Source organism: Labrus bergylta, chromosome 8 (genome assembly GCF_963930695.1).
Source record: "Labrus bergylta chromosome 8, fLabBer1.1, whole genome shotgun sequence".
Taxonomy (NCBI): domain Eukaryota; kingdom Metazoa; phylum Chordata; class Actinopteri; order Labriformes; family Labridae; genus Labrus; species Labrus bergylta.
In genome coordinates this window covers 11,006,019-11,020,453 of record NC_089202.1, presented here as the reverse complement: position 1 = coordinate 11,020,453, position 14,435 = coordinate 11,006,019, and the positions used below count along the sequence as shown (strand labels likewise).

General features: G+C 41.5%; 1 protein-coding gene across 4 annotated transcripts in view; it reads right to left on the bottom strand.

Moving 5' to 3' along the window:
* atp8b2 (ATPase phospholipid transporting 8B2) overlaps window positions 1–13,416 on the bottom strand; it is a 28,554-nt gene extending 15,138 nt beyond the window's left edge. Inside the window, exons 1-11 of one of the 4 annotated variants that reach the window (XM_065957974.1) lie at window positions 13,233–13,416; window positions 10,220–10,320; window positions 2,503–2,561; window positions 2,278–2,391; window positions 1,903–2,001; window positions 1,717–1,778; window positions 1,492–1,564; window positions 1,142–1,212; window positions 957–1,036; window positions 315–473; window positions 141–229 (exon numbers count right to left, since the gene is read on the bottom strand). In XM_065957974.1, the coding sequence (XP_065814046.1) occupies window positions 141–229; window positions 315–473; window positions 957–1,036; window positions 1,142–1,212; window positions 1,492–1,564; window positions 1,717–1,778; window positions 1,903–2,001; window positions 2,278–2,391; window positions 2,503–2,561; window positions 10,220–10,244 (831 nt within the window). In that variant the 5' untranslated portion in view covers window positions 10,245–10,320; window positions 13,233–13,416. Of the gene's footprint in view, window positions 1–140; window positions 230–314; window positions 474–956; window positions 1,037–1,141; window positions 1,213–1,491; window positions 1,565–1,716; window positions 1,779–1,902; window positions 2,002–2,277; window positions 2,392–2,502; window positions 2,562–6,857; window positions 7,164–10,219; window positions 10,321–13,232 lie in introns of those variants that run through there. The other 3 variants (XM_065957975.1, XR_010666770.1, XM_020641992.3) reach the window with 3 other exon arrangements.
* Window positions 13,417–14,435: the final 1,019 nt, after the last annotated feature.

The following is a 14,435-nucleotide window of genomic DNA, read 5'->3' as shown; positions in this document are numbered from 1 at the left end:
TGGATCTTTGGTCAGTTGAGGAAGCCACATTTGGAAGGAATGTGTTATCAAAGGAGAAATATGAGAATGAAGGGGCTGAGATCATGTCCTGAAATAGTGACTGTATGAGCCATGAAAGTGAGAGGTTTGGGGTTTCCTACCCAGAGGACCAGAGTGTTCATCAGACGATCGATACTGGTGCGCTTAAACTTGGTGCGGCCGCTGTTCTGCATGAGCTTGGTATCAGGGCCTAAAGCAAAAAAGAAGAAGATAAGTGTCTAATATACTCATCACAAACACACTCTTATACATAAAATGTACGCAGACACACAGACCTGCAAAGATGACCAGGCCGTAGCAGGCCTCTGTGTTGCGGAGGACACATCCTCGGAGCAGCATGTTCTGGTTGGTCAGAGTGTATTTCTTGTCCCTCCAGTACAAAGTCCCACAGAAACGATCCAGCTTGTTGTTGGGGGGTTCACACACTACCTCACCTTCACACACACACAAACACACATAATGACACATATTGGATTTTATGCCCTTGATTTTGAAGAGTAAAATGAATCATCCCTTTGACATCATGCCGTTATTGCACACTTTAACACAAACCCAAAGACAGAAACACACACCTTTTGTAAGTTGATATGTGGCAACGTGTGAGTTGATTTGCTGCAGTGAAGCATTTTTCAGAGCAGGTGAGGTGTGTGTCCGTGTGTGTCTGTGTGTGTCTGTGTGTGGGTGCACTGTGCTGACACAGAGGTCTTTCTTTGTGTGTACAAGTGGGCGGGTGATAAAAGGTTGTCATTCAATGCCGGCAGGAGAGGGCAGAAATGTGTGTTTGTGTGTGGGCATGCTTAGTGTGTGGAATGGGTTCATATGCAAGGGTGTGAAGGTTGAATGAGTTGTCTTTATATTATTCTGAACATGAACAGTCAAACAAGGAATCAAGGGTAGAACCGTTTTGCAAATCTCACCATTAAAGGAAGCCAGGTTGTTCTGGTCTCCGAGTTCAGATGTCACTGAGACAGACTGCCGCACCTTCATATTAGTCTCTCTGCAAGATAATAAAACACACAGCAGTTTAGACCCAAGTGTCCTGTTGCTTCTGCAGATGAGGAGGCACTCTGACTTGATGGAAAGGTGCGGTGTGTTTTCTGACCCGTCAAGCTCGGCTGTCTCGATGTAACAGAGCCCGTGAGGTTCAGAGCTGGACAAGAGGAGCAGGTCAGCCTGAAAATAGATACAAAATGCAGATGTAAGTATAGCAAAGGTGGCACAGGGGCAGAATTAGTAAGGCCTACATGATGAGGATTTAAGTATCAGAGTGGTGCAGTAATCAACGACGGCAGTAAGTGTTTCTTAATAAGAACTGCTATCCAATTAGCATTTTAGCATTTAGTCGCCATGCTGGTGGAAAATCTTAAGTTGCAGGCTGAACCAGAACAGTGTAAGTTTACGTGTGTGTCTGTATGTGATTGTGTGGAGACGTTAACGTTGTCAAACACTTACTGCAACAAACTGGTTGTTTTCCAGTTTTATGATATCGCCCACTCGAACGTTCATCCACTTTTCGTTCTGAAGCCTGACAGATAAAGGTCAAGAGAGGCAAGGGTGGAAGAAGTGTAGATTTAAGGAATCTTGTTAGGAAAACTGACAAAAAAAATGATGGTCATTGTTAGCAATTAGACCACTTAGTTTAGTTAGCTTCCCCCTAGTTGTAATCAAAAGACTCACGAGCCACGGATGAGGACCTGAGACTGGCGGTTGTTCACTTGGTTGTCGCTGTTATGGCGAAACTGCAAGAGACAAAGATGACTGTGAACTTTGCAAGGTGAGTCAAGTCGACCATATTCAAGAGACCGCTTTGTTATTTTCAAGAGAGTACTGTACAGAGTGTGGTGTGTAAAAAAACATACTCACATAGTCGTCTGTGGCATCCTTTACTGCGGTGATGCTCAGCACCAGAGCTAAAGGCACAATGGTAGTGAACCAGGAGAGGGAGGAGATCTGAGGTATTAACTAGAAAGAAACAGCCAGAAAGTAATTTCAAGGTTAATTTCAAGTGGGGCACAAGGGCAGTGTGTCATTGCGGGATGAGACGGCTACATCTGACACTACATACAAAGAAAACCAATGAGCACAATAAGGACTCAATTGTAAAATCACACAATCACTACAGCTCGGTTGTTTAGAGATGTAAACCAGCTCTTCTTCTTGTTTCACAAACACACACGAAGGCGCACAGATTTCCTCTCTCCACCTTCGTTCCATATTTGAATCCCTTGTTCATCTTACCTGCAGTATGAGCAGGAAAAGAAAGTAGGTGTTGGCTACTTCCTGGAACTGCTCGAACAAGTTGACGGGCAGAAAGGTGATGATGTTGTACTTAGATGTCATGATGCAGTTACTCTGGATAAGGAAGAAGGAAGGAGATGTTAAACTATACAAACTCACAATAATTGAAAAGATTTGTTCCTTCATATTCGACGCAGTCCATGTGAACATTTACAGAATGCTTACTGCATATTGAAATTTGTCGTTGTACTCTCTGTCGTTGGCTCTGACCCTTCGCTCCTCCTCTGCAGAATAACACAAAAGATCAAATGTATCATTTGGTTACGATGGCACAACAAAGCTACAGAAAGCACACAGATCACTACATGTGAAGAAGATCAGTTATTTGTGATCAGAGTGGATTTCAGGGACAGAGATAAAGAGTGAAGGGAGGCAGACAGAAGAGAGTCCATGATTTGAGCATTTATTCATAAATCAATGAATTGAGGATGTCTGCTGGAGGTTGTTAGAGTATTATCAGTGAAGTCAGAGTGTGACACAACTATCTGTCTCAAATACGTACACACAGGAACTAATAAGAGAACCACTATCATCTGACCTTCAATCAGCGGATGCCTCTTAATGGATGTGCATTCTGGGCCAGGCACACAACATATTATGTCTAACAGCAAAAAAAAGGAGCACACTCAAACAGAAACAAATCTTCAGGTGCATGACCGTTAAAAGACGAGAAAACAGAAAAGTCAGCACACTCAATGTCTTTCAATGTTTTATAACCTATGTAGAGCAGCAGCGTACAGATCAACAATGGACAACAATGAATCTGCTTTGATCTACTCTACCCTGATTATGAAACTTTAAAGGACATTGTGCGCGCTAACTTCTGTTTTCACACGTGTGTCCTCAAGTGAGTGTGTGTATGAATCAAGCGGACACAAGACGAGGCAGTTACAGATTTACACTCAATCTATAGAGAATAACAGGAAATGAGCGCCTTCTGACCCTGCTCTTTATCCTCCTCTCTGTTTTTTAGGTTTCTGTTCATGCTGATGCAGAGTAGATTGGGAGTTCCCCTCCTCCTCCTCCTCCTCCTCTACCTCCTCCTCTTCTCCTGTCTCCTCTAATATTGATGAGACGGCTCTTTAAATGAAATGACTGGCCTGTTTTGCACTCGTCCGTACATAGTTCACATGCACGCACACACCCACGGACATAAGATTCAGGCCCAAAGCATCTTTTCTGCAGAGAGCTGCTCTGTGCAGCTCTGACACCATTTGAGTCCCTCACATACTTTCGAACGATGAGGCAACGAGGCGCCACAGGATCGGACATCACACAACAGAGGCCATTGCCATTATTATCACACGCACGCACATAAACAAAGATCTGTGGTTTCCTGTGTTTCTGCACTGCTGTGAAGCCCCGTCTTCACTTTTTCATCTCTATCTTACAGGACATGTTTCTCTCTGCTGTGTTCAGCTCCACCAAATGATCACAGTGCCCTTTAAGAGATCCCACAAGAGCTCTGCTTTGTTGTCAAGTAATAAGACAGATTTAGTGCAGCAGATGAGCTCCAGATGAGTTACAGATGAGCTTGGCTGATGTCAAAAGAGGATTTAGTATTTAGAAAAGGTATAATGTTTACAATCTCTACCTTTGTTCTCCATTGTAAGTTGCTAAATGATGCTGAAAGCTTAAGAGAGTAACCATATATGTAATAGAATTAACATTATTTGGCAACATCGTCTATCAATGAATATAATGTATTCTGTCATTTCAGACAAATATGATGTAGTTAGATCAAGATAGGTTTATAATTATTCATGTGATAAGCCAGATCCAGATATAGAAATCATTAAGAAAACAATATTAGCCTAAGGCAGCTTACTGATACAAGGAAATTCCTATATAAATAAACCATACTAAACAGACAGCGCCTACTGTATGTGACAAAAATGAATGAAATTTGTCTTGTATATATATATCACCCCAGCCCATGTACCAGTTATCATCCAAAATATGTCGAACTGACTAAAAACGTCTGATCACAGCAGTACTGTCTAAAAGTACTTTAACAGCTGATTTATCCCCTACCTGTGTTTTTTAACTGTAACCTCAGTCAATGCATTGTAAACAGAGTAAACTGTCTGTGATTAAAAGCCCCTATATGTCAAAAGTGAATGATGAATGCACTTCAGCTTGTAAAGCACTTTTCTAGTCTTCTGACTTCTCAAAGCGCTTTTTCCACCGCAGGTCACACTGGCCCCATTCACATGCTGATGGCAGAGGCTGCAGTGTAAAGAGTCCATCAGTATTAACTAATCCCATTCATACACATTCACACGCAACAGCAGGAGCAACTTGGGCTTATGAGTCTTGCCACATCAACATGTTTCTGCAGGAGCTGGGGATTGAACCCTCGACCTTCTGCTTTGAGAGATGACCGACTCTACTACTGAGCCACAGCCGCTCCAGATCATGCTTTCCAAAGTAATTAAATTGTTCAATTACAGGCTTCAAATAACTATAAGTGCAGAACACATGTATAAGGCAGTTTCAGTGGCAAGATCATAAAAACAGTAACTGTCCCAGGCTAAAACAGAAGTTCCTGGTTTTTTTTACGAGGGCAGTTACTGATTTCCCTGTACAAAAGAAACATTTCTAAAGAAGAAGAATATTTGTTCCAGCTACCACATGCTATCTTATCTATAAAGACAGCAACGTTAATATGCCAGCCTTTTACTGTAGTTTCCATTGAGTTTTTATTTAAATGTTATTGTAACAATATCTGTAATTGTTTTTTAGGCCAAATTTGTCCCTTTGCATGCAAATAGAATTTCCTATTTCTTTAGGGGATTAAATTAGGGCATGTTACAGTCGTCGTCAGATTTGCATCATTTAAGAGTCGAGCTCTTTTGATTTCATTTGATATCTCCTCTCTTCTGATCTCTGTTTGCTCAGACAATATCAGATTATGTAGGTACACGTCATCCTCCATCCAGTTGAAGCTCTTGTAGTCTTGTCCCCCCTTCACTCATTTTCCCACTGGCACTTATCCCATCTACCTGAAGGTCGTTATTTTGCTTCCTGGAGCAGTGAGATCGGTCTGACAGGCTGTGCCAAATCTGCAAACCCTCCGTGAAGAGATGCCTGTGCCAGCTAAGCGCAAAGACGCTGAGGCTTCCAAGCATCTGGTGTCAGGAGCCGGTGGTGTCTGTCCCTGCTGCTTCTATGCACGTTGACCATCCTGAATGCATGAGCATCTTTAACAAACTGCCCATTAAGTGTTTAATGTGCCTGACAGCTTCAAGGGCATTAGAAGCCCTGACGCAGACTAGATGCTGCACAGCAAGACTGCATAAATCTATATAAGCTCCATTACTGAAAGACTTTCAGGTGTGAGCTTACTTTGCTGCAGATTTTAAAAGATTTACACAAACAACTGAGACATAAAATATCGATTCAAATTAAAGCACTTAGTATGATGCTATATAACGAAAAAAGACTACTAAAGAACTTTCTTTTATCCAACCCCTGTCTAACATCCCCTCTAACCCCCCCCCCCCCCCCCCCCCCCAAATTGACATGTGAGTGCACGTGCCACTGCCCCCTTGTTTCTTCACAAGTGACGCACTCTCTAGAAACACGGTGAACACAGACTGAAGTCATAACAAAAATGACCAAAGAGAATAGAAAGACTTAATTATGGGAACTGCTTTTATTCCTGCCATGACTACAGCTAAGTCATGATCACCCACTGCAGCTGACTTAATTAAACGATGATGGGCTCGTCGTCATGCGCTTGCACACACACACACACACACACACACACACACACACACACACACACACACACACACAATTTTCACTAAATGTTCTAATTTGTTGAAAAAGGATGAGTGAGTGACACAGTGACAGACCGGCAGGCTGGAGGTCAAATGAAGGTGTGCATGCAGAGTGATTGGAGGTAGTTAAGGAATAAGGATTCAGATGAGGCAGTGCAGTGGCAGCGGAGGCGCCTGCAAGATTGATCAGTGTCTCTAACTGCAGTGACAAGGACATCATCCTACTTGTTTACACAAAATCTAAATTCTGATTCAGACAAACTAATCTTTCCCAGTCTTAGACAGAGATTCATCCAATGACTTTGAGTCACATAAGTAATATTATATCCTAATGCAAACTTAACAGATAAATGAAGTATGAAGAATGACAATAATATTGTTATTTTCTTGTTATTAAATCTAAAATACTTAGCAGATGTTGGATAATGGTGACTAATAAACAGAAACACTTAATGATGAATAGATTTGCAGATAAAAAAGATGCAGAACAAAAAGAGCCAATTAAGTCGTATTGATGTGGTGTACATAGGCTACATGTAGTGGCATAGTTTAAGCAGGATATGAGAAAGTATCAAATGGGGATGCAGGATGAGGAATGAAACTTGCAACTCAGTCTGGATGGGGATGAAAATGATTTTCTTTTTCGAAATAACAACTGCGATGCTGATTGTCTCATCAACAACCTCCTGATGACGGATTTTACTCTTTAGCCTCACTGATCACACAGACTCGTACCTGTCCGGCTCTTTTTCGCTTTGGCAACCAGTCCTTTCTTTTTCTTGCTTTGCAGGGGGAGAAAGAGTGAGAACCATTTCTCCGGGATGTCTTTCGGTACTGTCATCTTGACTTTTCAAACAGTCACCGTCTGAGCTCTGGTTAAATGTTCGCTGTTTTCAATGACAGATGATCGCCGCATTTCCGCGTCAATGATGCTACAGTCTCAACTTCACACTGAAGTTGGAGTGAGCTCGTCCTGTCCCATTCCTGCCGCTATGTTGCTGCTTTTCTTGCCTTCCAAAACACACACACACACACACACACACACATGCGCACTCACACAGACTCGGCGCCCCCCCCCTCCTTTTCTCTCTCTTTTGCTGCAGAAACACTGAGGTCATTCTTTATCATAAGGTCAGTCAACAACTGCACAGTAAGTCTGTCGATAGAGACATACTCGGACTGCTTCATATTATATAAATTGCCACATAAAGAGCAGACTTATTGTTAATATTGCGTGAACGTGCTTCGTCCACTCGAGCATAATCAATCAATCAAGTGACGTGCACGTGCAATGTCTGCAGCATCCTCAAAATAAACACTGTCCACTCCAGGCATGACGTAACCACAAACAGACTCTAGGGTTGATGGTGGTTGTCATGGCAACCACCTCTGCAGGGATTCCACAGCTGAGCGACAGGGTGGGTGAGGAAACTGTGGCGCCATTTTGGATCTACAAAGCGTTTTTAAAGCCGGACTGGTCCGTGCAGCTGCCCAGTATCCTGCGCGTGCAAGAGGAGAAGGTGCATCAGCACGTGCTGCGCGGCAGCCTCGTGCCGGTACATTATAGATTGCTGACCGCACACTTTAACCTACAAACACATGCACACGTTTGCTAATTCATTCTCTTATCATGGAATTTAAGAACATAAAGCCGACAAAATGCACTGCTGGTGATTAGCACCTTGCATGAGCACCCTGACAGGTATGGATGAACACATTCACTGCAACTAAACTAGGCTACAACCCTATAGCCTATCTAAAACCTCAAATGAATTAGGCTACTTTAATTGGTTGTACTTAATCACGTTAAGACTATTGACAGTGTCTGGAATTGGTGTTTTAATTAACATAGGCTACCTGAGGTAGACTTATGTAAATATGAAAGTAACACTAGTCCTCAAGTGCGAAAAAACAACACAAATCAATGCCACAACACACTAAAGTGTGTGTGGACCAGCCCAACACAGTCAAGTAAAAAAAAAGGTTTTTTTTAAGCAATGAAGACAGCACAGAACATCACATTACATCAAACACACTACTTAAACACTATATTCAAACAATAGGTGTATGTCCCCTGTTATTTTAAAATAAGGCTTGTTTTCTGTATGCAAGGCATCCTTACCGGGATCTGATTTAGGTTTTAAAGTTTACCCTACTTCAACATATTCTTGTTTTTCAAGTTTCTTTCATGCCATCTGATGCATGTGAAACAGGGTTGACATTTACAAGTGTACAGTATTGTTTAGACTAATTCGTATTATAGAGTAACTAATTTACGGCATCCTGGGAGAACGAATCTTGCACGCAGTAAACACAATTCAATTCACTTAATTCTACAATTCATAAAGCAAGGATCTAGAGAAACAACGTCAGTAACCGAACAGCTTTGCACAGAGTCTGATCGACACAGGTGCTGACAGGACGTACACAGAGGCAAAGCACTTTTTAAAAAAAGTAAAGGTGATACAGCATCAAAACCATTCTAAATATAGCCATCATCAATATCATGATCAATATCAACATCAACATCAGCCTCATCAATATCATTTAGTGTGTAGGTGTTCATGAAAGAGCTGGGACTTTAGATTTTTCTTAAAGGTGCAAAGGGACTATGCAGATCAAATGGAGTTTGGTAATATATTCCACCAGCAGGGGGCGACATAGGTGAAGATTTTAGCTAGCTAGAGACTTAGGGCCCTGTTGTGAAGGTTAGATCCGAAACCATTCATTGGCATTCAAGGGGGACGGCTGTGGCTCAATTGGTAGAGTCGTTCGATCCCCAGCTGAGCAACATGTGTCCTTGGGCAAGACACTTAACCCCGCATTGCTCCCGCTGCTTCGGTGGCGGAATGGATTAGTGTTGTACTTACTCTCTGATGTACGTCGCTTTGGATAAAAGCGTCTGTTAAGTGAATTGTGTAACATTGGCAGAGCTTAGAGGGCAGGAGGGACTGTAGACCTGGATGAGAGACTTTGGGTAAAGAGGAGTGGTTTTTGAGTAGCATGGTGTTAAATATGAGACACAATATGATCCGAGCAGTACCTATAGGAGCCAGTGCAGGAAGATGAACAGCAAAGTGACATGTGCTGTTTTGAGTAGGTTGAAAACCAGAACACTCACTCAGGCTCTTGATCATTAAGGCTTGAAAATACCGACATTATTTTAACCTGCCCAAGTTAAACAACAATGTATGCAACAGTGAGTAGTCGTCAATATGAATAACATTTTCTGCATTAAATTCACATTCTACAAAGATTTATGAACAGATCCATTATTAACACTCTCTTCATCCCTTAAATTGTTTAATGTAACTCATATGAATTCAACAAATTCAAGAAACATAAACGTTTACTGCTTCAATCTCTTCCTCTGCATTCTCCCAGACTCCTGAAAGAATTTATGCATTTCCCGACAAATAACGGAGATCAGTGACTATTTCATTCGGCTTTTGCTTTCAGTCTCTTACCTGTCTGCTTCTCTCTTTCTCACCTGGGTAATCTTGCTTTATAACCTTTAATTATCAATATGCATTTACCTATAATAGTTTCTGCCAAGTGATTCATCTCACTGCAGGTCAAACTTTTTAATCACACACTCACTAAGTTTTTATCATAGCAGTGTCCCAGTGTAACCAAAGAATATTATATTATATTGTATTAATATTTATCCGTACCATACTCCCCACCCCTCGGGAGCAAGAGAGAGAGAGAGAATCAAATATCTTTGAGAGGACTGGCCTGTCACCCATCAGGGCATAAGAATTTAAACGATATTGCAAGCTTGGCGGCCGACAGCTGTCCTGGCTTTTTCAGTCATTGTCCAGTTTGTCTAAAAGGCCAGTCGGCCCTCGTTCTACTGCCTAACCCACCTTACTCGCCAAGTCCTTGCTTTTCTGTAAATAACATTCATAAAAGTACCTTTTAACCTACTCAATATAGGAATTTTTAGGATAACATTTCTGATTTGATATTGAAATAAATAAATAAATTGACTTGACTTATTTAATTAGAACCGAGGCCTTGGCGCCAATGACACCTTGGAAGTTGTTTATTGTGTTACTTGTTTACTATGAGTGAGTTTAGTGTCAGACACTGACCTGGAGGAGGCCTCTTTCTGAACATCTCCACTCTGCTGGTGTCCTCTTGCTGCTTTGGCCCATGAGATTGTCTGTAGAGGAAAAGACGAGGAACCTTTGGGCTGATAAGGGGACATAGGAGAGAGGAAGGTAGAAGTGGTTATTAAAGACCAGGTGAGGTAAGGAACATACAAACATTTATATTTTCCTCTGGTACAAAGTGTCACAGAGAAAAGGCCCTGTCTTTTGTCTTCTGTCTTCCTGATTTCATGGTCATCTCTACATACACAGAGAGCAAGTTAAAATCAATCAGACACTAAATCCGCTACGCAACAGGACCCTCTTTGGTCTGTTCGAGCCATAATGAGGAAATGACATTTAGCAGAGCACTCTCTGTGGCACAATGTGTCTGAGGGGACTAGGCGTCTCAAGCAGATCCACTGTCAGTCCTCCCACAGCAAATGGGAAAATGTAATGGTGTTTTTAATCCTCCCCTCTCTTTCCCCTATACTCTCGTCTCCTCTTTCCATTTGTGCTGACCTGTTAATATCACACACCTCACTGCCTTCACCCTCTGTGTTTTGTCTAGGCTAAGTAACGGTGCAGAGAGGCTGTAATAGATGTGAGATGAGGTTGCAGAGGCGAGCCGTTATACATTTTTGTCTTGTATACTAGAAAGGACAAACAGCATGGCAGACGGGCTCAGGGCAGTGAGCCCCCGATCAATACTCCTGAGACAGAGCAGCTCTCCGTTTGAGTTTGGCTGATCAGCTTTCAGCTATAGTTACCAGCGCTGTCTCGTCCTGTCATACACTCTTCTCTTTTATGGCATGCCATCTACTCTACTTTCTGCTCTGTGCACACAACCTTTCTCAGCCCGAAAGAGACTACAGACAGAGCATGAGGGATGTTTGCCATGTTCTCTCACCTCTCTTCTCCTCAGTCTCTCAGTTGTCACTTTCCTCCCTCCCTCTCACTCTCCCATCTGTGTCTTGTATAACCTTATAGACCTGCATCAGCTTTATGAAACAAAGCATTCAGCCCATGGCAGCTAGAAACACAACTGAACACACTGAATATCTGAGCGCCTTTCTTAGAATCCAGAAAGAATTCCTTTTGTGTCTCTCACTAGAGTCCGGCTGAAGTGTTAGAGAATTTCAAAAAAGCAAAAAAGTCTTACTGAAACGTATGGCTTTGCACGCATAACATTTGAATGATTACACAAAAACAAAGATGCATGTGCTGAATTGACTTTCTGTAATTTTACAATACCTGCAGTTCAAAGATAATTTGTGTCAGATAAACTCTGAAAAAGTCATCGCATTTTGTACTTTCCCTCCTCTGAAGGTTGTTCACACAACAACAAAAAAAAAACAGATTTATGGGAAGGGGTAAGTGATGGTCGTAAGGCAACTTTCATTTGCTGTATCTGCTGTGATTGGCTCCGCTTATGCTATACTGTACAGTCTCTGTCTTCCAGTAATAAAAAGATTGCTGTTGGTAGCCTAAGGGTATCTGCAGGTTTGTTTATGTCCTTTACTGCTATATTAAAACAAATATTCTTCTGTTCAAATAAAGAACACGATTTCAGCAGCGGGATGTACTTTCTTTCTTAAGGCAGAACATGACAGCATACTGAATCAGAATAAATCTAAAGTAAAAGTGATGTCATCGTGTCTTTGGCCTTGGTCTGAGGTGTGTGTTGATTATTTCTTGTGACGTAGCTATACGTATATATATGATGTATAGATTCCACTGCAGGTTTAATTGTGTCTAACATGTATTATATATGAATTGTCATTGTTGGAATACTTATGTTTAATGATGTCATCCCTGTGTCACTTTACAACACAGTGTTCATAAGAAGTGTTCATATCTTCACAAATGTATAAAGGTCAAGGTTTACAGAGTACATTGTAAACATGTGTGACATGTTCTCTTTAATAAATCCTAATATGGTTGATTTGATACATGCACAACATTGTGTAAGAATGAAACTATGGCTTAGAGCACGACTGTAACTGCAGAATAACAAGGAAGCCAAACTGGAACACAACGGACAACAACGACACTAACAAAGTTAAAACTCGCTTGTTCTGCTCGGAGGGCAGGTTATGTTTTTATGGTGGACGTAATTCAATCACAGAGTTTTAATCCCCTCTGATTTTCTGCTATAATAGATCCTAATTTAGTTTTGTGTGCTATCTGCATGCTGCTATGTCAGATTGAACAACAAGTTTGCTCTGGTAACTTTAGCAAGCAGAAAACAACAAAAGACAAGAACAACTCTTAACAAAGTTAAAGCGCTGTGTGACCTGCTTAGAGGACGTGTATTTATTGGGGGAAATACATTGGATTGGCGTAATTTGACTTTTTATTGTTTACTTTTATATATAGGATGTATATCATTTTAATGTCTGCTGTGCTCAGCTTGGTTTTTTCTAAACAATAAACACTTTATCTGTCTTAAAATCTCCATCTGCCTTTAAAGTTTATGAAACCTGTCTCACTCTTCTCTGGTCTATTAATAAATACTGAAGTAGTGCTGTGGTTTCTGCATCCAAGAGTGTTAAAGGTCAGCTACTTTCATACGGAAGCACTGAGCAAACAACTTAAACAAAAAAAGATGAGAACAAAGTTGATGTGATTTAACTTAAGGCAGGTTGATCAATTTTAACTTGTGAAGTCAATGCAAAATATTTTGGACATTCACTGGGGGAAGCACAATGACAGGATGCACAGTGGCATGACTGGTTTCACTTTGACTGTGAAAATGTATTGACTTATTTGAGGCTACAATAACTCCAAAATCCCCCTGAAACCAAGAAATGTATACGTGTACTGTACGAAGAGAGCAGCTTCACTGTATAGTCGGGCTGAGTAATAAGAGCTGAACGCTTCACAATGAAAACTGAGACACACATCAATACTTTCAGCTGATAAAAAGTCAGACTGTATACTAGCATGGGTGGGGGGTGGGGGGGGTTTCTGCTAACCATCACTACACAACAGTCCAGGAAACACACACACCTACCTTTTCAAATTAGCGCTGTAAATCTGTTCCTGGTGGAGGCATGTTCACTGCTCCTCTCGCCGGGGTCATGATGAGGTTTCGGGCTTCACTTGGTGGAACAGTCCCGGCATGAGGGGGCGGTGCCCGAGCTTGGAGGGTGAAGCAGGGACCGTGGGGATGAAGTGCTGGAGGCACCGTGTCGAGGTGAAGTGAGGGTTCGGCTCCGGCCAGGGGGGAGAGTGGAGGGAGGAGAGAGAGGAGAGGGAGGAGGGGTAGTAGTAGGAAGAGGGGCTGCACCTCGCTCACCTGCCCCACCTCCATGTTCACCTCCAGCACTGAGGACCTTTCACAACGTTGATTCAATAAAAAAAACACATACATTTTCTTTGCATCAGTGGTGGTGTTTTTTTATTCGTTGTGCTTTTTGTTTGGAGCTGTCAAATATCATTGTATTGTTGCAGACGTATCATTGAATGTTCTGGTCTTTTCCCCCACGTTTATTTTGAGTAGACCTACACTTGATAATCCAGGTTTGTAGCCTGAACATATTTACACTTCATCTGATCAATAACCATGTATCTTTTGGGGTGTGTGTCATACCTCCCTCTACTGCTCTGTCAGAATGATCTGCTCAAACATACATGTAGATTACTGTTGAAGGCTGCAACGTCTGCATTCAAAAAACACACTGTATAGTGTAGCATACATTTATTTAGGCTATACGTTAATATTAATATGGGAACCTGTAGCCTACTACATCTGTAGATAAAAAAAAAAACATAAATTGTAGAAATATGTCACCATGATGTATCTTAGCTTATATGTTCCGCATGGCCATGCTCTGCAGGGATAAACATGTAGAGGACAAACAAAATATTGAGCCTGTATCTGTATAGAGCCAGCATAGCAAATTGAATGAGGATGAGGCTCTCCACATTAATTATTCTGTTTTCATTAGCTCCCGTGTAGCTTCCCTCTTGTCAGTTCTTATGATTTACCTCCCAGTGTTTTGTTGTGGCTGTTATTGTTTCTTCTTTTGGAACTATAAGTTGGACTTTGTACTTTTACTTTTGCCTTTTGGTTTTAATTAAATACATTTTCCTCTGCTGCACTATTGGCCCTCTTATACTATACTTGACACTGACTATATGGCAAGTGACATAACAACAGAGTGGAGCTTGTGAGAATGTCTAATCTTTGGAGAATGTCTTAAAAAAGAATTAA